Source organism: Sander lucioperca, chromosome 24 (assembly GCF_008315115.2).
Source record: "Sander lucioperca isolate FBNREF2018 chromosome 24, SLUC_FBN_1.2, whole genome shotgun sequence".
NCBI lineage: Eukaryota > Metazoa > Chordata > Actinopteri > Perciformes > Percidae > Sander > Sander lucioperca.
Genome location: NC_050196.1, coordinates 10,747,663 through 10,772,323, shown reverse-complemented (window position 1 = coordinate 10,772,323; position 24,661 = coordinate 10,747,663). Strand labels below are relative to the sequence as shown.

Sequence of the window (24,661 nt, the reverse complement as noted above, 5' to 3'; positions counted from 1 at the left end):
TAAAGATGTGGAGCATCTAATGAGTGTGGGCAGAGCCCTCTGAAGCATACGAGCAGTATGACAGATTGCACCCTGGCAGGGACATTAAGTGATTCATTAGCCGCGCACACACACACACACACACACACACACACACACACACACACACACACACACACACACACACACACACACACACACACACACACACACACACACACACACACACAAATGACTCGGTCCTCCTCGAGGATATCCAAACTTTCGGAAAGGCACACCAACCAAACTTTCTGATAGGGAGATGACTTTAAAGTTTGCATGCCTAATACATTCAGTGACATGATGCCTGTTTGTGCAGCATTAAGCCAAAGACATTAGCGGTATTTCTTATGTTGTTTTTGCTACCGTATAAGCAAGTTTGTGATTTATATTAATTGGATTCAAACATGATTTTTTCAACGTGTAAAAGGCAGCAGAGAACGGTGCAAATATTGTGCGGCATTTAGATTCTACCAATTCCAGTATCTTAATTCTATTAGTCGACATGTTGCCAGCTGAAAAATGGCGTGATTTAAAATGATGTGGTGCAGGAGCATTCGATTGTGGGTATGGTTAAACCAAAGCACGTACTGTTTAGTGACTGGATGTGAGCTTGCAATCCTTTTTAGAAGACCATCCATGCCTTTATTCAATTCCAATTTTCTTTTCTAAGTATGCATGAACAGTTTGAGAGAATCTCAGCAGTCATCTCCAAAGAAGCCTTGGCAGAAGATTAATCTGATGTGAAATATTTAGAAAGCTGCCTGTGCAATGCTTTAATTTTTTAGCCCTGTCACATTCATCCCTCTCATGGGCAGCTGTATGTCAAATAGCTTCAATTACTGAGTTTATGCATTTGTTTTGGCTCATGATCTCCACCAAGTTCCATCCTATACTTGTGCAATATGACTTTTCTCACCTAAAACATAGCAAAGTGTTACCACTGTACACTCCACAAGCTTTTAGGGCATCAGAGTGTGCTGTGAAACCCTACTGTATGTGTATTTGTCACCGTAATGCACTGGGGGGGAAAAGAGGTCAAGATTTTTTTTTTTTTTGCCCCTCGTATATGCATTATTTAATAATATCTGAGTTTTAAAGTGGAGCGTTTCCTTTTTTTGGTTCTTTAGTTTATTTAAAATGTCTGCATCATCAAAATTATTCAAGCTTAGCTAACAAAAACATTTGCGTGATGGTGACACAAAAACATAGTTACAAAATATGCACAGCACTTTTAGAAAAGAGAAAAAAAATCTCCTTAATAAATCACAATCCTCTTTCCTTGCAGTTTCTAAAGGCCTTGTCAGGCAGGGAGGCTGGTCGCCATTATTCCTCAACAAAGATGTCACTGCCTTTTAACCCTGTGGCATTGCTTTATTTAAAGCTTGGGCCAGCGTAACATGAACAGGCAGGCTAAGAACAGAATTGTCTTCAGTAAAGCTTAATACACATAGACATCCTCATAGTAAACCTAAAAGAAAAAAAACGATGTTTCACACATTTAAAGGTGTAAGTTTATGCTACACATTGTTTTAAAGATGGAAAATATTATGCTTAAGCAGTGTCAGCTGATGTTGAAGTCCATATTTTCACACCTCATAATACTCATAGAAAACATAATACCACATATAATTTAAACACAGCACTGTCATTTGAAATTAATCTTTTCTTAGCATTAGCTTTGTGCATACAATCCATTACATCTCTGCAGCTTAAGTTCACCTTCGTGTTCACATCAGAAGTTTGACCATAAAAGAATACAGCAGGGCTGCAACTAAAGATTATTTTCATTATTTATTAATGGTTTAGTTTATAAAATGTCAGAAAGCACAAGTTCCCAGAGCCCATGATGCCATCTTAAAATAATCGTATTGTCTGACCAACACTCCAGTCCCAAAGATAGACCATAGACAATTTTCAATTGAAAACAAAAGCACAATTTTCTGCCGAACGACTAACTGATTAATCGACAAACCCTTTCAGCTCTAAAGTACATTTTTAAATTGCATAATCATTTTTTTACAGCCTCTATGCTGTTTTAGTTTAACTGCTAACATTAGTTATGCTAAGCTGAATGATACTGGGCTCACTCTTAATGTTGTGATACAGGTAACATAGGAGATAGGTCAGTGGCTGAATCACTGCATAATAGAAAACTGTTTATTTGTAAACATGAAAATATAAAATTATGTTTACAATTGTGTATATATAGTATATGTATGTAATGTACATTTATTGCAATAATATTAGGATAATAATAAAAATATGAAACACAAAACTTTCATGCCCAAGCAGATCAAAAGTGCAAATTCTATTATAAATGTCATATTGACATGGGTTGGTGGTGACCTCAGAGGACCACTGGGACTCACCTCTACATGTTGACAAGTCTGGATCAGTTTCCCCATAAGAGACTCCAGCTCGTTGTTCCTCTTGATCAAATTACTCAGGTTGGAGTCCAGGGCTTGCTGTAGCAAATAAATCAAAAGAACAACACAGAGAGTGAGAAATGAAAAAGAATGGTTGGGACATAAAGGCAAAGAAACTGCCGTGGAGGGCAGAGCCGTATGTCAGAGGAGGATGAAAATGCATCAGATTTTTCCTGCTTAAGAGTCTCTGCTTACAAGAACCAAAGAAGTTGTAAGACAACCTCAGGCAATACATCACAAAACAAGAAAAGTTTTAGAGCAAGTGGAAAACCGTGACCGTGACAATTTAGAGATTTAAGCAGAAATGAGCAAGCATGATTCCTCAACGCAAGAGCAGCAAAGAGAAGCAATGTTGTCCCTCAACTCTTCCTCCTCACGAGCATCCCCAGGAGTTTTCTTCTTCCTTCTGAAGAGGTGCGCCTAGTGTCCACGTACCTCAGAGCGCGGGTGATACCCCTCATCCCTGTACTGCCTCCTCATCCTGCCTGGTCCGAGCCTCCGACAGAGGAGCCTACTCTAGGAGATGTGACTAGGACAGCCACTCCACTGAGCACCAAGCCATGCGCAAACCCAGCCAAGCGACAAATTAGGCATGAAAAGCTTTCCTTACGAGAGCACGCAGCAGCGCTCCCGGCTAACGAACCGGCAAACAGGTGACAGTACGTCCACTCGGTCCCCTAACGCTCCTCCCTTGCTTTTTTCGAACCTTTCGCTTTTGCTGCTTTTCATCTGCCAGGGCACATACTGCCTCCTTTGCTTCCGAGACCGTCATATTATTGCCAAACTAAGCATGCTTAAGCCTCTCTGATGCCACGTCTCCACTGTCCTGTTTTCCAGAAGAATTTAAAACTCAGACTCAGTGAATGCTGAGATTTCCTGCATGTCTTAAAAATGGGGTTAAGGGGCATTGGAGCAGCAAGGCCGAAACGGCAAATGCCACGGATAGCTTGGCTGGGAAAGCACAGGTTTCCGAAATCTTAAATTTGAAATTGTTGAATCCTTTGCTTCTGTTAAAACCAACTATCTAGATATGCTACATTACAATTCACTTAACCACCTTTTTAGCAGCAGTGTAAACACAGCCAGGGTCTCAACACATTTATGTTGAGGATTAAAAAGGGGTGTGTGTGTGTGTGTGTGTGGGGGGGCTTAATTGCTGGCCTTAATACGGCGATGACACACAAAAGCAGCATAAAGGTTGCCTCTGAGATGAATGATGCTTCTTGTCGCCATTATCATCCATAGAGATAAAAATAAACTAAACCTCTTATAGGATGATGAGGACAGGAATCAAAACAAGTCAGCAGCTGCGTCACGTGCAGGTTGGTGTATGCAGCAACATGCATGAACGCAAAAAGCAAAAGCATATTTAATTGTCTAGCATATTGTATACAAGCATTAAATGCAAACTTCTCCACATGCAGACACACAATCTTCAGTACACGAAATACACAGTGACATGTACCCAAGAGATGAAAAAAAGAAAAGAAACCTGCTGTCAGTCTCCATGCCTCTGTGTGTCTGTACATTTTATACACACACACACACGCGCACAAGGCAAAGGCAAATACACATTTACTCTTTGTAAATGTGGTCAGAATTGGACATGAAGGGGTTAAACCAAATCTACAGCGTCCAAGTTGTCAACTAGTATTAATCTCTTGGAGCGGAACTGCCCGTCAGAGGTAGATCACCTGACAATCATCCTGCTTGTTTACTCTCTCTCTCTCTCTCTCTCTCTCTCTCTCTCTCTCTCTCTCTCTCTCTCTCTCTCTCTCTCTCTCTCTCTCTCTCTCTCTCTCTCTCTCTCTCTCTCTCTCTCTCTCTGCGCCTATCCTCCTTTTCAGCTGCCAGTCTGAGCCGGATTTGTACCCCGAACACTGTCTGTTAAGCTCTGAACCAACTAGGCTAAGCCTGGTTAGTTAGAGTTGCAAAAAACATCAGTGTGGATTAGTGACCGACCATCATGTCATTAAAGGTAAGGCATGGTGGGCTACTCCATCTGTGAGCAATACATTTCTGTGTATATGTTTCATAAGATTTTTTTTTTTTTGCGTAGGAGAAGTATTTCTAAAAAGCAACTAAACGCCAGCTATAAATGTTGTTTTTAGTGACCTCCAGTGGTCCTCTCACTCTGCTGCAGTGATGTCCAAGTGTACTCCGGGTTGTGTCATCACGCTTCAATGAAACGTGTACATAAAAATGTACTTCTCACAGGTGGGGGAGCCTGTCATGTCTTGTCTTTAAAAAAAGAAATCCTAATAAGGATTGATGTGGTCAGTCTCTAATCCACACAGTGATGTTTATGGTCACTTGGAGGCAGGCAAAACTCTCCTGTGACTCCACTGTAGGAGACGGGAAGAATAGTGAAATGGCTTGAAATGTAAATGTCTAAAAATAGTTACTTATTTATTGAGTGTAGTCAGATGACAGAGGTAGCGCCAGTTTTGTGTTTTTCAAAGGAAAACTGGTTCCCTCCTCAGCATCTGCTCTGAATCAGTGGGAAGCTGCTCTGCTGCAGCACACTCAGATCCTCTCACAGCTTCTTCTTCGATCACCCCACAAGAATCCACTCTTTGAAACCGAGGCAAACTTTTCATCACCTAAAGTCTCCCTGTCGGCTGAAAAACAAAAGTTGTGTGGCTCTTGATGTTTTCTAACATTGTCATTAGTGCACTGTTCATGTGTGCAAGCGTGGCTGCGGGTGCAGGCTGCAAGTGAGCTAAATCACCCTAAACCGCTGCTGATAAGCTAAGACTGCCTGCGAGGGGATCATACACACACACACCCCTGTAGATGGAGACAGGTAGACAAGTGAACTGAAAACTTCAGAGGAGCTTTTTGAGATTGTGTGTGTGTGTGTGTGTGTGTGTGTGTGTGTGTGTGTGTGTGTGTGTGTGTGTGTTCTTTATCTACATTTGTGGGGTCCAAAAACCGGGAATACAGTATACTTGTGGGGTCCGGACAGCTTTGTGGGGCCAAAATGCTGGACCCCACAACTTCAAAGGGCTGTTTGAGGGTTAAGAGTTGGTTTTAGGATTAGAGTTAGGTTTGGGTTAAAATTATTATAATTGGGTTAGGGTAAGGGTTAAGGTTAGGCATTTAGTTGTGATGGTTAGGGTAAGGGGCTAGGGAATGCATTATGTCAATGACGGGTCCCCACAAAGATAGTGTAATATGTCTTCATTGCATATAGGGTGTTCTGTATTTAATAGAGGGCACTGTTGTGTTTGCTCAACACCTACTTTTCTGCCAGTGAGCTCTTCTGTAAATTGGAAGCTCTGTGTGTCGAAGTCCAAGAGAAACAGATGACTCGGGCAGAAAAAAAGCCTGACTCAAAAGCAAAGCACAACAGACAAAAAAAGAAAACAAAGAATAGAAGGAACATTGTACTGGGGGAAATTGGGAAAGGATGGGGTGCGATTGTGTTTGACTGTGGAAAAGGAACATTCAATGCAGAAAGGCAAAAAGTAAGACAGCGAGGGCTGCACAACTTCCTTTACATTCTGTAATGCCTTGTGATTACTAACGACAGCAAAAATTGAGTCTTTTTGCTCCCATTGTTTACATCCTGAAGAGGCTTTTTTTTTTTTTTTTTTTTTTCTTCATTTTTCCTGTTTAAGTAATACATTACCAGTGATGTTCTCCTCAACACATATCTGGTAAATATCATGATATTCCCTAACTTTATGAGTTGGCAAAAGATTGCCTGAATGCTTCCTCAAACAACATTCATCAAACCCGAGTTATGGGATTAAAATAAGCAAGAAGGATGCATGTACACTGGTTGTGTTATTCAAATTCAGGCGGAAAAAGGCAGTTTTATGCAGTTGCATTTGCAGGAGCTGTTGAAATGGGATAGGCCTTGACAACCTGTTACGCCGTTGTGATAATATGCCGTTGTTGTATTTACAGCTAGTTTCTACGGTGGCCCTAAAGTGCAAATCACAACAGCAATAAGAAAAACGCGACGGCAAATATGAAAACACGACAGCGAATATGAAAACACGACAGCGAATATGAAAACACGACGGCAAATACGAAAACACGACGGCAAATATGAAAACACGACGGCAAATAGGAAAACACGACAGCAAATAGGAAAACACGACGGCAAATAGGAAAACACGGCAGCAAATAGGAAAACACGACGGCAAATAGGAAAACACGACGGCAAATAGGAAAACACGACGGCAAATAGGAAAGCACGACGGCAAATAGGAAAGCACGACAGCAAATAGAAAAACACGACAGCAAATATGAAAACACGACAGCAAATAGGAAAACACGACAGCAAATAGGAAAACACGACAGCAAATATGAAAACACGACAGCAAATATGAAAACACAACGGCATTAACTTCAACCGGAAAAGGTAAGGCCTATCTAGCAGTGGACGGACCCTGCTGATTGGACAGACGCACTGTCTGTCTTTCGCGCTCCCAAATCACCCACAATCCTATGCGCGCGGCTTTGCCGGCTCGTTAAAAAAACAACAATGGCGGACCTAAGTGGGAGTTGGAGCGGCATCGCTGATGGCACAATTAACATTTAAATGTAAGTATATTTAGTGTTTGCCGTACATTTGTTATCACCGTTAATGTGTTACATCAATGTCAAGTGTTACGCATTAATGCTGGTACAAATTGCTATTATAATTAGGTAAATACACCCCGAGCTAACGTTAAGCTAATTGAACCTATCATTTAACATTAGGCTGTTAGCTAGCTAGCTGTGGTGCTGTCTTTTATGCCATTTGTGTTCGTAAAGTTTAATGTCCGGTGGCATTTTCATCTCTTTTTGTAAGCCGTTACTGTATATGCGTAATGTTAGCAGAGATTTAGAAATTGGTTTGTTTATCAGTTGTAGCTGCAGGATTGGAGGTAAAGCTGCACCTTGTTAACTTCACTAGCAATGTTAAATGAAAGCTAAAATGTATGAGTAGTTTCCCATGTAACAAGTATAACATTCCGTTATAGCATTTATAATGGTAAAGATCTTTTTCTTGTGTTTGCTGTCTTTTAACAGGGACTAAGGAACAAATGGAGGCTGCACTACAACGCTGAAGTTGGCATCCGATTCGCAGCTTCCGATTCGGCAGTTAAGGGGAACTTAAAACTGTCCGATTCAGCAGGGAAACATAATTTACATTGCTAAGTGACTGATCCTCCGTTTTTTTAACCGAGATTTCACCGTTTTTCTAAACTTGTCAAATCAGGACTAAATTATCCCAGAGAGTCTAAGGAGTCTTAAAAACACAGTTTGAGATTTGTGAAAGCTTTATTCTATTTGTGAAAATGCAATAAAGGGAGATTTTACTGTATTTTTCACATATAGACTACATTGGACCAGGTCCAGATCCAAAACCACAATACTTAAGACTTGTCAAATCAGGACTAAATTATCCCAGAGAGGCTAAATAAACTGTTTTATTTTATTGCCACAGCATGGCCTTTGCTAATTGACATTCAACGTACAAGTCCACGTCTCTCCATGTCATTTCTTATATCCATGAGCAGGTCTTCCTTCTCACTTCAAAAGAAAAGTAGAAAAAGTTATTTTTACCTTTTGGAAATCAATCCAAATATCGTCATAGATTTGCCAGTGGTTTAATTTACTCTTCAAATCCTTCTCCTTCAACATAAGTGTTGTTTTCTCACCTTTCCTCAGAAAAAGAGGCAGGACTGAGTATTTATTAAGATTTTTTTTAATTCATACTTCATAGGCCATTGTCTCAGGTGAGGAGCAACCCCACTTCTGGGGAACGCTGGGTCCCGATCTTCTTTGATGATGAAACCCAGCTGGACAGGATTGTGAAATACCTGTCAAACTTCCTCGACAGCTGTGACACACTCTCTGATAAAGTGTGCACCATGGTGTCTTCTGACAGGATCAAATACATCCTAAATGTGTTGCAGTCAGAGATAGGTCCACAGCAGTTCCACATTATATTCATGAAGACATTTTTTTCTATGACTTAAAGTGGCTATATGTAACTTTCAGTTTGTTTTAAAGGTCTTTTCTTTACGGTGCTGTATTGCCCACTGTAGATTACCAAGTTTGCGTTACCGTGTTTACACAAGTACAGGGGAAGACCTGCTCATGGATATAATAAATGACATGGAGAGAGTGAGTTAATTCTTGTCCAGTTTTGACAAGTTTAGGTATTGTGGTTTTGGATGTGGACTTGGTCCAATGTGGTCTACATATGCAAAAAACAGTAAAATCTCCCTTTATGGCATTTTCACAAATAGAATAAAGCTTTCACAAATCCCAAACTGTGTTTTAAGACTCCTTAGCCTCTCTGGGATAATGTAGTCCAGATTTGACAAGTCTAGGTGGATCTAGACCTAGTCTAATGTGGTTTATATGTGGAAAAAAAACTTATTGTGTTCTCATAAAGACAATAAAGCTTTCACAAATCTAAAAGTGTGTTGTAGACATAATTATAAATTTACCTTAATGACTAACACTCATTCAATACAGTAAGAGGTTAAAAAAACAGCTTTAAGTTCCCCTTAACTGCCAAATCAGAAGCTGCGAATCGGATGCCAACTTCAGCGTCGTGGCTGCACTAGCGTCACCAGAAGGGAGAGATGAGGAGGAGAGGGAAAGCAAAAGACAAGCAGGGAGACAGAGGCCAAAAAGAGATGTTGAATAGATTATTTGCTATATTAGAGATTGCCATTCAAAAAATAAATGCATTAAATTAACTAGTTTGTCTGTGTCTTTTAAGTTTTTGGGTGTGTATATAATATAAACTGTTTTTCAATGTTTATTTTTCCATCAAATTATGACCAGGGGCCTGTTTCACAAAACCAAGATAAGGGATTAAGCCGGGATTTATCAGTTATCCTGGATGATTTAAGCCTTGACTCGGTTTCACGAAAGTGGAGGCACATAAATCACCATGGAGATTTATTCTGTGCAGCTAGCCTGCTCCCGACCAGGCTAACATTCAGGATTTATTTAATCTTGGAGCCTTTTCTGATCATCCAGCAGTGGTTTTACCCTATTGTTATCAGCCTGGATTAAAATACAACAGGTGCATATTGCTGTTCATTTAAGTACTGTTATTTAAAGTTGGGACCATAATTTTTTTTAATAATTATTCATGTGACAGTCATCGTTACTGTTATATTGCTGTATGAAGACTGCTGTTCATATTGTTAGAAGTTTGATGAATATATTATGACAGTTGTTGAGATAATTAGAAAAGGCTGATAACATTTTATATATATATATATATATATATATATATATATATATATATATATATATATATATATATATATATATATATATATATATATATATATATATATATATATTTCTGCTTTTGTGAAACAGGCCCCTGGACACAGGAAACTTCTGAGTAATTATATTCAGATGCTACCTGTTTTAATAACTAGTTAGGTATACAAGCTCTAAAAAGACATTAATGAAACATGTATCTTTATTATAACATTTATTCAAACATTACTATATACTGTACACAAGTATATTCAACATGAAGCGGCGATCAGACTCAGCTCCCGATGATGGTGTTGCTTCAAGACTGCAGACAGAAGGAGAAAGATTAGGTTAGTCCAGTAGTTATCCAACCTGTCCTGGTAAGATTAGAATTGTATCACAAGTATATTTAAGCATACTGAAACATGAAGGTACTTCATGTAACTGTGTAGTGGTGTAGTTTCTTCATCATGGTCTTAACTGACAACTGTTGACCATTTAACACACTTACACCTACCTTTACTGTGTTAGTGGGTGTTTATCAATGGAGGTATTATGACTTTTCATATGTTGGTTGTAGCCTTGTAGCTTGTGTGTTTACAGTACTATTTACCCTTTCTCACTTGCAGTTTAATGCATATCATACTGCCTGTGGTAGCTCATTAGCTGGTAGCGTTTACCTTGTAGTTGCTGATCATATTTTGCACTGCATTTGTCTGAAAGCTAGAAGCTACTGGACAATGAGCTAATGTTGCATACATGCAGTAAACTACAAGCTAATGTAAACGGTTAGCTACTGCAATTCTCCTTACCGGTAAGTGTTATGACTACTGTACAAACATGAACTCCCACGAGTTTTTAATTTATTGACATGGGATAAATAAGACAAAACGACTATTGCTTACATTAAAGCCTATCGGTGTCGGTAACGTTACCTACCTTTGCACGTTGCGAGCAAAGTTCCTGACAGAATATTCTCCTCCTGCAAGCAGACTGACGCCGATTCACCAACAGCACAGTTCATAGTTCCACATCCATTTCGTCCAGTGTTTTGAAATGAGAAACGGCTAGTCCGTCTGTTAAAAGCATAGACAGTGAGGCACTTTTATTTTTTCACCTCTCCTTCCTGTCAAAAGACAGACAGTGGGTCCGTCCTCTACTAGATAGGCCCTACCTTTTCCGGTAGAAGTTAATGCCATTGTGTTTTGTGATTTGTTGAAGTGTTTTCATATTTGCTGTCGTGTTTTCATATTTACTGTCGTGTTTTCCTATTTGCCGTCGTGTTTTCCTATTTGCCGTCGTGTTTTCCTATTTGCCGTCGTGTTTTCCTATTTGCCGTCGTGTTTTCCTATTTGCCGTCGTGTTTTCCTATTTGCCGTCGTGTTTTCCTATTTGCTGTCGTGTTTTCTTATTTGCCGTTTTGTTTTCCTATTTGCTGTCGTGTTTTCTTATTTGCCGTTTTGTTTTCCTATTTGCTGTCGTGTTTTCTTATTTGCCGTTTTGTTTTCATATTTGCTGTCGTGTTTTCATTTTTTCTGTTGTGTTTTCCTATTTGCCGTTGTGTTTTATGATTTGTTGTTGCGTTTCTCTAATTGCTGTGGTGATTTGCACTTCAGGGCCACCGTAAGTTTCTGCCGCACCCAGGGCATCACAAAATCAGCTAGCAAGTTTAAGGGACCATAGCTTTAATTTCTAGTCTTTTTTTTTTTTTTTTTTTAATTTTCATTAGATGATCGAGGCATTAAGCTTTTATTTTAAACAGTAAAAACTGAAAAGCTATTTTTCACTGCCTCCTCTGATTGAAAGTTTCAAGTCTCTTGCACCTCTGACGACACCCAACACTCATGTGTGTGATGTCACAATGTACACGTTGACACCCTAAAGTACACTTCCACATCACTGCAGCAAGGTGAGAAGTTACACCACTGAAGATTTTTAGCTACTCTTTAAGATTTACTTTAAACCTACATTGTGCAATTTTTTTGAGTTGATTCTTAGCAAAAAAACCTTTTTTGTTCTTTCACAAATATGTACTCATTCATGTGTAATTACTTCCACCAACTAATCAAAGTGTTCTCGTAAGCATAGAATCTGCCATTCAGAATCATTCAGAATACATACGGGCAAGTTGCTCAAATGACGGCTGGCATGTTGTGCCTCCATCTTTAAAATACATTAGCCAAAGAGGGACATACCTCCGCCTTTTGCCCTTTTACACTCAGTGGCACCGTGATGAATGCCAGGGGGAGGTTACTCACCAGGGAAGCGAAAAAGAGAATTAAAACGACAACGCGACAGGCAAAGCAACAAGACCAAAGTTAATATTGGAGTGGCTAGAACAGCTGTGTGTAAACGATGGAGATACTAAGAGCTAATTTCGGGTTCGGCCACCGTAGCAGTTAAAACTCGATCGGAATGGGAGGGGCTAGAAAGTAATATTCAGTTGGTTGTCATATACAATTTCAACACTAGATGGGAGACATTCTTACACAATGTAGCTTTAAGGGAAGTTTGACGTTGGAACTTAGGTGGAAATTGTCCACATAATAGCATATTAAGGAAGTAAGTAATATTTGTGAGTGTATAAGTGTATTTGTGATATAAAGGATGAATGAGGACATAAAGGTAGATATTTTGCTTATCAGCAAGGCTGTGAATCAAATGGTTTGTGTCTGTTCATGTTTTATTGTGCATGTTGGCAGTTTGACAACCCATACTATGTTGTTTCAACACTAAAGGGCAGCGGATTAAACCAAATGGATTATATATAAACACAACAAACCTATGATTTGAAACTAAAGCTGACACACGCAGCAGTGCCCATCTTTTATCCTCAAGGTTCTTTCTCCTCAGACCCAGAGCCAAGGACTTTAAAAGCTATTTCCAGCCGCCTTCTCCGTCAATTTCCTGTGACGGGGGTAATTTTATCTCTGAGAAAGGATGGGTGTTCCCACAATAACCTCTGAGGCTCTTATCAGACACACCACCACTGCCACTGAAAAAAGGAAACTATTCCAATCATCTGATATTCTTTTTATTTTCCCCTGTGCCGAGTGGGGATATCTCAAATTCCAGCATATCAGTGCAAGAAGAGATGAGCATGAAATAGTCCGGAAAATATGACCGAAACAGTTTTGACTTGTCAGATTCCAAAATAAAAGAAAAACCTCATATCTGAGTAAGAGAGGGGGGAAAAGGACTGTTGTAACATCTTAAGTATTCCAAGTTTGGGTTACCTGATGGAGGCTTTTCATGCCTGTTCTGTGCCTACTCTTTCACAAAGTTTTCTGTCTTCATGAATTAAGAATCAAATGTGTTGTTCAGCATGAATATTGCATGGCAGTTTGGTTGTTTCCTGTGGTAATTAGCTTTGAATCGACCTCAATTTATTCCCTACGGTACCCTGTTTCTGTTTCTTGTTCAAAACTCCCATTTGCCACTAAACTCTTAAAAGCTTTAACTCAATTCAGCAAAGCCAGTGAAAATGTGAAAAGTAACCAACTATTTCAATTAAAACTGACATTTTTCTGAACGTCTAAAAAGATTAAATTAACTTGTGTTACATAATCATAATTGAAGATGCGATTACTGTTTCTATCACGACTTGTTTGCTTATAGTTACAACAAATAAGCCTAACTGAGACAAATTAAGGTTAAGTGAACTGACTTGTACAGAACTGAGCTTTCTACTCTGAAACAGAATTTAGCCTGAGGCTGAGAGATCATTTAAGCCTCACTGCTATTGTTGAAGCAAAACACAAAAACAAAAAATATATCAAATATATAAAGTAGCATGTTGCATGTGTATCCTTGTGGATGCATGTGGATCCCCCTTAGCTGATGCAGAACATCAGCTACTCTTCCTGGGGTCCACACAAAACCTAAAACATTACAGACAGACCAACAGATAAGACGTTTTCAGACAAAACAGCCACATGATATAAACATAAGCGCAGTATAACTAGCATCATTCCTTCTTGCAAACATAACTATACATATTCCTCTTCATATACTCTTATAAATATTACACTAAATGCATAAGCACTGAATATAGAAATGTTAAATCTTACATCTTTGTATACATATAAATGTTCCTATACATAAAAAAAGTACAAAATGTAGTAACAAAATATGTTGTGCTGAGATTCTTCCGCTCAAGGCTAACAGGGTCTTAACCCGTGGTTTGTATCAAACCCACGTCATGTGGCAGCTGGCTGCCGTGAGGCTTTTGAGGCCTAACAGGTGGTCAAATCCCCTCTAACTTCTACTAGAAAAGGCACATTTGTTTTCTGTGCTTGTCTATCTTCAGATTATTGTAAGGGTAGAGGGCAAATAGGGGGTCCCTAGTGTACTGAATGTGTTTTGCAGACATGCATGCCTGGGTGTGTGTGTTTGCGTGTGAGAGACAGACAAATGGAGAGCATTTCTTTTAACTGTTTTTATGGTTTTTTGTTTAGGAATAAAGCAAACGTGTAATTTCAACTTTAATAGGCTAGCTGGGGTTACTGTTTCTGGCCAGCTACAGTAGCTTTAACTTGATATAGCTCTCATTCTTTAGCTGTCTAGTTGGCTGTTTAATGTCTGATTTCTAATTGTTGTTTTAGATGTTAGAGGATAATAAACTCACTCATATATTTAGCGGTTAACCCCCAGTTGTTGTGTTTCAAAGCACCAACAGGGATGACGGTGTCCTCCGGCAATTCATTTAAATTGCGTGAGAGTGACTCACATGTGAAACCCTCTCATGCAACCTTTAATGCTGAGATGAATTCCATTTAAAGTATTTCGTCAGGGTTGGGAATACACATGTACTGCAAGTAGAGTACACAGCAGGGATTCCCAGTATGTCATATCATGCATCTGTGCTTTTTGTGTTATAGCCGATAATTAGCCTGTATGATAACTGCTGGGTGCGCTCACCTGTGCAACGTTACATTCTCTCGGAAGAATAGAGGGAGCATGATAATTAGATGATGCACTGACCCCGTAGCTTTCCTGCTAATTATTCATCTCTGCCTAAATTGGCTACACACAAGATGAGAAGGTACACTCTAATGACATAAAGCCCATCATTGGAGGCAGAAAGGCTTGGAAAAAAAAAGGTGCCAACCAGCAGAGGGCCTATAATAACAGATCAATGTGTGGGCTGTTTTTCTGCTGATCTGTTCTTTTCTTTTTCTTGAGGAGGATGATGCTAAAAGTGCTGATGCTAAAAATAGATGGTTTTAATCATTGATTCTGGTTATTTTTTGGTGCTTTACTGCTCTTTAGTAGGTCTTGGATGTTTAAAAAAGGGCATTTTACTACTCGGTGACATATTATACTCTGTGACACTACTAAAGTCTTGACAAAGCTGCTATTTTCATATTGAGCACTAATGTTTCAGTAATCGGTACCTTATTTTCTGTAGGTACTGCAACGTGGAATTGTTAAACATTGCGATTCAATGTTCCTCCATTATATCACGGCAGGCATGCCTCCTCTCTGAGGACGTATTACAAAGTACTTCACACTTGAACATGTGTTTCAAACCAGTTTTTCTTAAGAGTCACACCACTGCATTTCATTTCATTTCATCAAGACGCTTAGCAAGGCTGAGAACACTTTTGGAGTGAGCATGCACAAGGATTTTGCTGAAAACGTGTTGCTTTTGAAAGGCTCGATGTGTTTTTTTTGCTCATTGTTCTGCGAGAAAATCCACAATTTGTGGGATAATTAGAATGGTCCAAAATGTTTTAATCGACACTGTGTCTGAAGCTGAGGAAAAGTTCTGACTTTGTTCCCACCCAAATGGTCAAATTTGACCCAAATAAACTGCATCTGGTTAGGGTTACATAACTGGCACCAAGATATGAGTGTACATATTACTCTGTGCTAACCAATTTACAATAGCTCCCTGGTAGATTTTTGCATTGAATTTAAAATTCTTCAGATTACTTATTATGGCTTTTGTGCTTGAAGAACGACTCCCACAATGTTATATATACATCAAGATCAGTTTACTAGTCATGGGGAGTAGTACACAGCCTGTGAAAACAGCTGACAATTGCCCAAAGTCCCCAAACTTTATGGAAGTGCAAAATAAATCTGTGGATTAGCCCTTTTAAGAAAAGTGAATAATTATTCAAGGGCAGACTATTAGAGGAGCAGCATTCTGTGGACATTCGAGTACCATTTCCTTCTGCGTGAGCTCTGATGTAACACACATATATGCGCACACACACACATTCTGCCTCTCTGGCCATTACCAGCACACTCTAATAGCCATGCTCAATTAAGCACACCTACACCCGGCAGGCAATTGGCGCTCGTTAACCTGCAACCTCATTGAAGACACCATGCCTCGTCACTAATGACACTTCCCATATTCACTGTGTGTGCATGCCTCTGAATACCCTTCTGGCACACCGGCATGCTGTAGTGATTATGCTAATTGGTTAATTGTTCTGCAGAGATAATAAGTCGGCATGAGATGATTAAATCTCACTTGATAATCGAGTTAGATACCTGGGTAAGGATAATAGGAAATTTCATACTGCAGAGCAGCATAAAATTAAAACTTGAAGTTCATTATTTGTGTTAGATAAAGAATGGGGACCTTGATATTAAAGGCCACAGTTTAATTAGATCACTCCATAAAATCTATATTTTTCACCTGAAAGCAGTCTAAAAGAAATTTTAATTGTAATTCTTTGTATCAACTTCTGTGCTTACCTTGAGTTTTTCATAGCGGTCACTCAGTGCTGCCACCTGGTGGTCTCTGTGCCTTCCGACCAGTTTGCACAGTGAGCAGATCAACTGATCATCAGTGACACAGTACATGTTCACCTTCTCCTCGTCATGCTCCAGACACTGGAGCCCCCTGAGGTGGGAGTCTGGCATGGGCTCGATGAGCCGGTGGCCGGTGAACGGCTTCTTGTTTGGGTGCGTCGCTCGGAGGCACTCCTCGCAGTACGACACCTCGCACGTCACACACGTCTTCACAGCATCCTGTGGTGGGTCCTGCTCGCAGAACTGACACTGGACTGGTTCAGGAGGCGTGCCTGGGCTGGACATGGCGGCGCTTACTGGGACCAGCGCCAACCGGTTGCTCCCTTCCTCGCCGGGAGAGTTGGGCCCGCTGTGGGGTGCAGGCAACGGCAGTGGTAGAGGGACCCCAGCTGACGATGAGGCCTGCTGAACTCTATCAATAATGTTCTGCAAGGTCACGTTTCTCTTAAGTCCTTCGAGTCCACGCTCCGGACTCAGGGAAATGACATATCTACAGGTGGGGCACTGGAAGGCGCCGATGCTCTGAACAGATTCGTTGGTGGCACAGTGGGAGATGAGGATGCGATGGGCGCAGCCGAAGCACAGGCTGTGAGCGCAGGGGAGCAGCAGCGGGTCTTCAAAGAGCTCCAGGCAAATTGGGCAGGTCAGCTCTGACTCCAGAGTGTCCATCCTGCTCAGAGGAGGCCAGGCGGGACCAGGCGCAGCGTCAGCGAAATCCAGAAGAGCCGCTCAGCTGTCTGCAGGCCGGAGACAGTGAGATTGAAAGAGAGAGGGGGGGAAAAAAAGGGAAATGAAAGCACAGGGATTTGTGATTAAATGGTGTGAAACAGCTTACTTCTCACTGCTTTCTTAGGAGGACTTATATCTCAGTGGAGCAGACCACTGAGTGGACTTTAAGAATGGCGTGTTAAATGCTGGATTTTCTAAGTCCTGTGAGGGACAATTTATATTAAAGACTAGAGAAGCGTTATCATTTTTAGATCTTTAAAACATAACACAACAATAATGCAATAATTAGGTATAAATTTCAACAGAAAGAAACACACCAGAAATAAAGAGGACTCACACAATGCATAGTACGAAACTTGACAAAAGCAATGTCAGCAAATCCATCAAAGAAGCAGGAGTTAAGATCTTCCAAGTCATAGCATGTACAGTTTGCCGGCCTTAAACCTTTTCTATGGAATACCCAAAATGCATCCAGTTGCACACTGAAAATTCACACATCCTCATTCTCTTACCGAAATAAAATACCAGAAAGAAGAAAAATATTGACAAGCCAGAAAAAATGGAACATGAGCTGTTCTGAGTCTTTACTGTACGCTGACTGCCAGACATACAGTTGCTCTACAGTTATCTCATGGTTTTTGTTTCAGCCACATGCTACAGACATGCAGTTGACCCATTTCTGCCCTGTCATCATTCTTGTTGTTGCTCGCTCTGCAGTTGCAAGCAGCGACACAACGTTTCTACAAAGCTCGGGTTAACACGATTGCGTTTTTTTGCAGCCGACTCTACAATGCACCATCAAGGAAGAGTTTTCAAAACCGTCTAATGTATTGGGCAGTAGTTGCTGCAGCAGCCAGTTGGCAATTGGCACTTGTTCATGTATTCCCTGTAGTAAAGGTGAACCTGCATTCCATCATTGGAACTCCTGGCTTTAAAAGTGATTAGAAAGTTAACTGTAGGGGAGCAAAGTATTGTTCAAATCATTTTATTACAACTGATATTTAGTTTTGAGAACTCAGCACTGGTGTGACAAAGGGACGCGGTGTTGATATTGGGTGCAGGAGTGGCAGCTGCAGGCACAGCTGTAGTCAATTGGTAATTAGTGCACATGTCCATTTGTTCTCCTGCAGAGGAGCTGAGTCTTGATTTATGTCTGACTCTGTGTGCTGAGAATCACCTATGTAAAACGTATGGCTGCTGTTTATTGTATTAGTTTCTTTGTCAGGGAGAATGCAAACATTGTAACATATTATAATGTGGTACAGATGCATTGCATCTAGGATTTCTAGCCAAGGCTGTTTTATGGTTCTGCGGAGGCTCCACGCAGAGCTTTCGCCTGTGTGTGTGTGTGTGTGTGTGTGTGTGTGTGTGTGTGTGTGTGTGTGTGTGTGTGTGTTAGAGCGAGGGAGAAAGTGGCTATTAAAGGCTATTAGCTTTGGAGAGAGTAGCGACTCGATGACTAGAGTCGTAGTGAGAGAAACAAAGTGTCTCCCCTGTGCTTTCTGACCAAGGTGGGAAATCTGTAGCAGGAAAAGTTAACCCTCTCCTTGATTTCATGTTGTTTATGGAGAAGGAGAACCAGGAAATGAGTCAGGGGAAATGCAACGCTACCAAGCCACGGCCGAGAGATGTGCTTCGCCGCGATGTGTAGTTAAATTTTTCGAGAGTTGCACATCGGGCTACGGTGTAGGGTCCGGCGTAGACGCAGAGGGGTCTGCGGGGGTATCGATTTGGAGAAGCAGAAGCATAAATCAGCCTTAATTTGCAATCCCTGTTCCCCTGGAAACTGTTTAGTTAATTGTTTCTTTAATTTAAAACTGTCCAGAAATATTACATTTAGTGTGATAAGTAGGCTACATCAGTAAGCCGATTAGTAAGTGTGGGCGATATCTCAATTACATCATTTCCAATCAGTCTTATCCATCAGTCTGTCCAAAAGTTAACTTTGAGTCTCTGACTTTTAAGTTAAAAAAATTCAACTGTGCATGCACGTTCTGCTTTCTTTGTTCCTTCTTCGTTGATGAAAATAGCCAGAGGGCTGTTAATGTCAGATAGTTTGTGGCAGCAAATGGGCATTTCACAACTGCCAGAAAAAAAATTATTTCAAGATTAGATGAAACCTATACAAACCCGTCCATTAAATGGGATCATGTACACTGAAGCAAATGGATCACTGCAGAAGCAAAGGAAGCGATATATACATAAGACTAGCACAAATAGAATCTATTCAAGATCAGACGACACAATTCGATTTTTTTTTTTTTTGTGTGAATGTATTAAAGGAAATGCAATGAACATATAGTGAATATGTGTTTATCTCAAGTGAACATGCAAACTAATGCTATAAACAATGCTCCAATTAATACTAATTCTGGTAGAAAAACCTCTACAAATCATGACTGACAAGAGAGACCTAATGATTCCTGAGATTAAATACTGTGTGCGTTTCTGAGGCAGTGTGGTATTTTCAGCAGATGTCACTGTTTTACTGAGCTTATGCTTGTGTGCATCTGAGTGGACTGCCACACTCAGAATATCCCTCCTATTCACTCTCTCGTCATCTTTATTCATGGTTTCCTTTCATCCTCTGTGCTGCAGATAAACTAAGTCGCCCATGATATCTCAGGCCAGATAACATTCATTTGCAGTGCAGATGAGCTGCAGGATCAGTAAATGGATGGAGAGGGGAAAAAAAACATTTTCTTTAGATTTTAATATAAAAAGTCAGGCAACTTTGATCTCTTATTTCAACATAAGAAAGAGAAGGCCACCTTTTGAGATGATGCAAATATGGAAGGACATAAAGGGAGTAAAGGATAGAAATTGAGTGGGAGAGATGGAAGTGATTCAGCAATCACACGCTTCAAATGAAATGTATGTGTTGGGAGGGACTGTAAACACAACAAATCCTTAGAGACACACACACACACACACACACACACACACACACACACACACACACACACACACACACACACATACTCAAATTCCCACAAACGCACAGCAGTTTTTCTAAAGCACCAACGAGCCTCCCTCAGGTGTTTATATTTCCAGATATTTCGTCAGCAAGGACTGAAGTTTGTTGACACTGGCAAAACTTGGGAGAGCTGTAATGCCAAAGGAATTCAGTATATCATGATGCTGCTAGCCTTTTTTGGTCAATTTGCCGGTTCGGAACATGTAGACGCTCAAATCATCCCTGCGTCCTCGTCTGCAAGCACGAGAAAACAAAAGCAAAAAAAAAAAATAGAAAAAATGCTCTATAGCACTACTAGAGGTCGAACTTCACAATCAATCAATATTTTTACACAAACAAGCCTTGATTCAAATGGCTGGCATTATGTTAAAGGGCTTGCTAGTAGTAACAAACCCACAGGGAACTCTAGTACAGGGTCTAGTGAAAAGTAGAGTGAATATTGGTGTTAAATTTGTTGAGTGGCCATAAACGATTCCAAATCAATGCTAATGTTCCTTTTGCGTCTGCTGGATGCGTGAATATGCAACAGTATGCTCACATGTTTTACCATTAGGTGATAACAGGCTGTTTTCAGCTTGTTTTACTGCCCCCAAATGGACAAAAAAGTCAATTAATGTAGCTTTTAGTTTGATGCAGCATCATGCCAAAACTCATGGCTAAGCTAGAGGCGAGTAGACGTTCTATTAATAATAAAGTTGGTATTCAAAAATACGCACTTAAGCACTTTAATTGCACTCAGTCCACGGACAACAAAGCTGAGGACTGTTGAAACTGAGGACTGTTGAAACTCAGCAATAAGCTAAAGTTAGTGTTGGAACACCTGGATTAAATTACAACAGGTTTAATATGGCCATAATCTTACATAGCTAATTTCCCTTCTAACATGGTAACACCTTATTTTAACTTGTAAAGTCCTGCTCCACAGTACTCTTATTGGATACAGCCTGAACAGATTCTGCTCTAAGCAGTGTTTCCACTTAAAATCTCCTTTTGTTTTTTTTTTTGTTTGTTTTTTCTAAATGCATGTCTATAGCCTGATTGTCAAAATGAGAAAATCAATCTCTTCATTAAACCCAGATAAATCTTGTGCAGTAATGTATGGGCTGTGTACCTTACATTGAGCATTGTAAAGAATTAATGGTGGTATATTAAAGAAGCAGATTTACTGTAAGATTGATGCAGCTGTCAGCCAGGTAACAAACAGCAGACCGCATGGAGAGTACAGAAAAAGAAAGTTCCTGACAAAGCCGGCAAAGTTCGACAATGATGGCGCTCTGACAGGTTACTGCTTGACAGGCGGGGGAACCTGGAGGCACTAACGGATAAAGATAATAAATCCACCTCATTTTGACACAGAAACACACGCACACAAACCTAAAGTTGACATACATAGTAACAAAACCAAACCCAAACTGGCAGGTGAGACAGGGTGAAATGCCTCTCAGCACACCATAGGTGACACTGTTGAACCATGCATGGAGATGACACGGCACAAAACAGAGGAAATAGGAGGAAGAGCGTAACCGAGGGAGAGGAGGAAAGAGGAACTGAGAACAGGAATGTGAGAAGGGCATTCATACTGGAGGAGGAAATCAAATCCAGGCAAAGTTGTTTATTTTCCCACCATTACTTTGTACATCTTGACTGTCAGAGCTGCCACTGTGTGTGAAAGGCTTGTTTTTTGTGCTGGCACCACTGAAACATCAGTACCAATACTCTTCAGTGGGGGGCAATACAAAGCTGAGTAAGCAGGGGATGAATCCTCCACACTATAGCCATGAAAGTGACCATAATTATGTAAGAGAAGGTATGAACAAATTGTATTTATTCCTTTTTTTTATCTCTTTCCTTTCTCCTTAAATATACACCAAGTAACTATGGAAAGAAAATGATTTTGCATTGGAGCAACTTACAGTAACAACAAATTTGAACATACTCCACATTGGTGCCAACCTTTCTCAAAAGCACAACATTTTTATTTGGCTTTGTGCAACTTGTGAAACTTCATAGGTAATATTTCCACTTTCGTCAGTGACCCCTTCATGTTATTTCTTCATTTTTTTTTCCCATGTCAGTTTCTTTTTGTTCTTTTTTTTTTTATTCGTGCAATAACTTTACAAAAAAAAACACAGGACAATTCATGCAATTAAACATTACAAGAAGACATAGGACAAATGGACGGTGATAAAAAATACAGACATTAGGACATAAGAGAATAGAACAGAAAAAGGACTTCTATGGGTCTGGGAGGTTGAATTTGGCTAATGAGTAATGAGAGAGACTCAAAGTAGGGACGATGATACGGAGAACTTTTTTGCCCGGACATGCAGCTTCAATCTTTTAGCATGTACAGTATGTAGCCATCAAGTGCATATTTAAGACACCTTTTTAAAAGACTCAGCTGGAGACAGACGGCCTATTGAGGTAATTAATTAATTGAGCTATTAAGTCAAGTTGACTTTCACAGTGTACTAGCATGAACTGAAAACCAATTGCCTATTATGGAATCTAAATGAAGAATTTGAAAACGGCACAATAGAACAGGAAAATATACATGTTTGGTAGTGCAATGGGAAACTATACCAGTGCAATGTAATCACTTAAACCACAAGAAAGTAATTTGGACAGTACTTTTACTGATAGTAAAACTGCTACTGCACTGTGGAACGCTGAACATGGCTGTAATCCCTGTTCCCTATCCTTCCCCTATACAGATAACAAAATAATACCTGAGGGATGTGATATGCTTAGGTGTGCGTTAGAGGATCTGTGGTAGAGATGCTCGTCACTTTAAAAGAATCCGATTCCTGTATCGTTTTCTCTTTCTATTCCTGGCACTTTTCATTGCTCGGCACCTCTCCTGTTACAGGATCGTGTAACCAAAGTCCAAAATGCTACATTTCTATTTTCAGAGGTACAAATGTCATTGCCCTGATGTATGGTGTTTTATTTTGAAACAAAACTTGCTATATGGTCTTTGATCCATAAATGTCAGCAAATAACCTTTTGCTTAAGATCATTTTTCGTGTGTCAATGAAACCTTCGCTTTTCATATTTTGAACGATGTCCACTGGCTCCTTGGAAAACAAATAAGCTTGTCTATGAGAACAGCTAATGAAGCACTTCAGAAATTAAACCTCCACTTTTGATCTCTCTTCCTGTTTGTATTTGGGCCGCCTCTCCCATTAGTCTGCCCTCTACTTTTAAATCTTTCATTGACTTTGGGTCTAAGGAGGTTGCGTCTTTCCCTTCCACTCACAGTTTAAGCTGTTTAAATTTTCATAGGAGCTCTTTCTATCCATTTTCTAAAAACTGATTTGACAAGAGCACGATGCAGACAAAAACAGGCTGTGTTTTTGAAAATGGGAAAGGAATGTGAGTTGTTCCTACGGTACTCCATAATACATAAAGCCGCTCATAATGCTGATGTACTGTTAATAATTGTGGGTCTACGCACAGTTTCTTCTTCAAATGCTTTCACAATAAAAGCCTCTGACTCTAAATTGTCCTTTTTTAAACTCTGCTTCAGCTAAATTAATCGTTCAACCACACCATCTCTTTGACAAATTGAGCTGAGAAAGTTGTACTCTTTCATAGCAGTGGGGAGTGATTCCATTTCCAGATCACTCCCAGTAAATGATGCGACACAAGAAATCATTCAAAGTAATTATACTAAGTAGCAAAGGCTATTTAACTACCCCAAAAACACATTTGGGTGGGTGGATGGGGTCTGCTTGGTGAGCTGATGTGAGCGGCTGTGGCAGTCCACAGAGCAGGACTCAGAAGTAGGTCATCCCCATTGACCTGGTTTACACAATCAACATACACTGTGTGTGTGTATCATTCCAATTCTCTCTTAACTCACAGGAGGCAGAACATGGCAAACAAGTGAAATGTTGGAACCAAGCGAAAGAGGGCAAACCATCTGAAGCTGAGCGTAATTTGGCAAACCATCTGAAGCTTACGATCATTTCTGCCCGTCAACCTCTATAATGCCACATTGTCGGACCAAAGAACCCCATATGATCTGCGACCATGACTATGACATTTTACCACTACAGCTAATGGCAAATCATCATCTGGAATACCAGGTTTACACTTGCCCACAAACATCACCTACTTTAACAGTCGGGGCACACAGACAAAGTCAATAAATTATTGACACTTTTTGTGAATTATAAAACACAACCATGTTTTTTTTTTTTTTTCCTTTTCCCCTTCTCCATATTTAACGATATCTAAACCTTTCCACACCTTGTTTACTCCAATCTGTCGAATTTTAAAGATCCCTCAACCGTTTATGGGATTTGCGATTCAGGAAAAAAAACCACCATAATCTGCTTTCATAGCAGCAGCGGATAGCGCGCAATGAGAGATTAACCCTCGACCTCGCAGAGTCGGCGAGAACACGTCGTCTTTTCAGGGTCATGCTTTCTTTGCCAAGGTTGATTCAAATTGATTTTTATTTCACGAAAAAAGGATTTCATCATCCTCCATACGCTGT

General features: G+C 40.1%; 1 protein-coding gene and 1 long non-coding RNA gene across 4 annotated transcripts in view; one reads left to right on the top strand and one right to left on the bottom strand.

The window, feature by feature from the left end:
- Positions 1–24,661, top strand: part of LOC118494450 — a 130,154-nt gene that overhangs the window by 14,759 nt on the left and 90,734 nt on the right. The gene's annotated exons all lie outside the window — the stretch shown is intronic.
- LOC116044553 (E3 ubiquitin-protein ligase Midline-1-like) overlaps positions 1–24,661 on the bottom strand; it is a 58,666-nt gene that overhangs the window by 11,322 nt on the left and 22,683 nt on the right. For all 3 annotated transcript variants that reach the window (XM_031291836.2, XM_035998503.1, XM_031291835.2), the window contains exons 2-3: positions 16,395–17,188; positions 2,391–2,486 (exon numbers count right to left, since the gene is read on the bottom strand). In XM_031291836.2, the coding sequence (XP_031147696.1) occupies positions 2,391–2,486; positions 16,395–17,120 (822 nt within the window). In that variant the 5' untranslated portion in view covers positions 17,121–17,188. The remainder of the gene's footprint in view (positions 1–2,390; positions 2,487–16,394; positions 17,189–24,661) is intronic.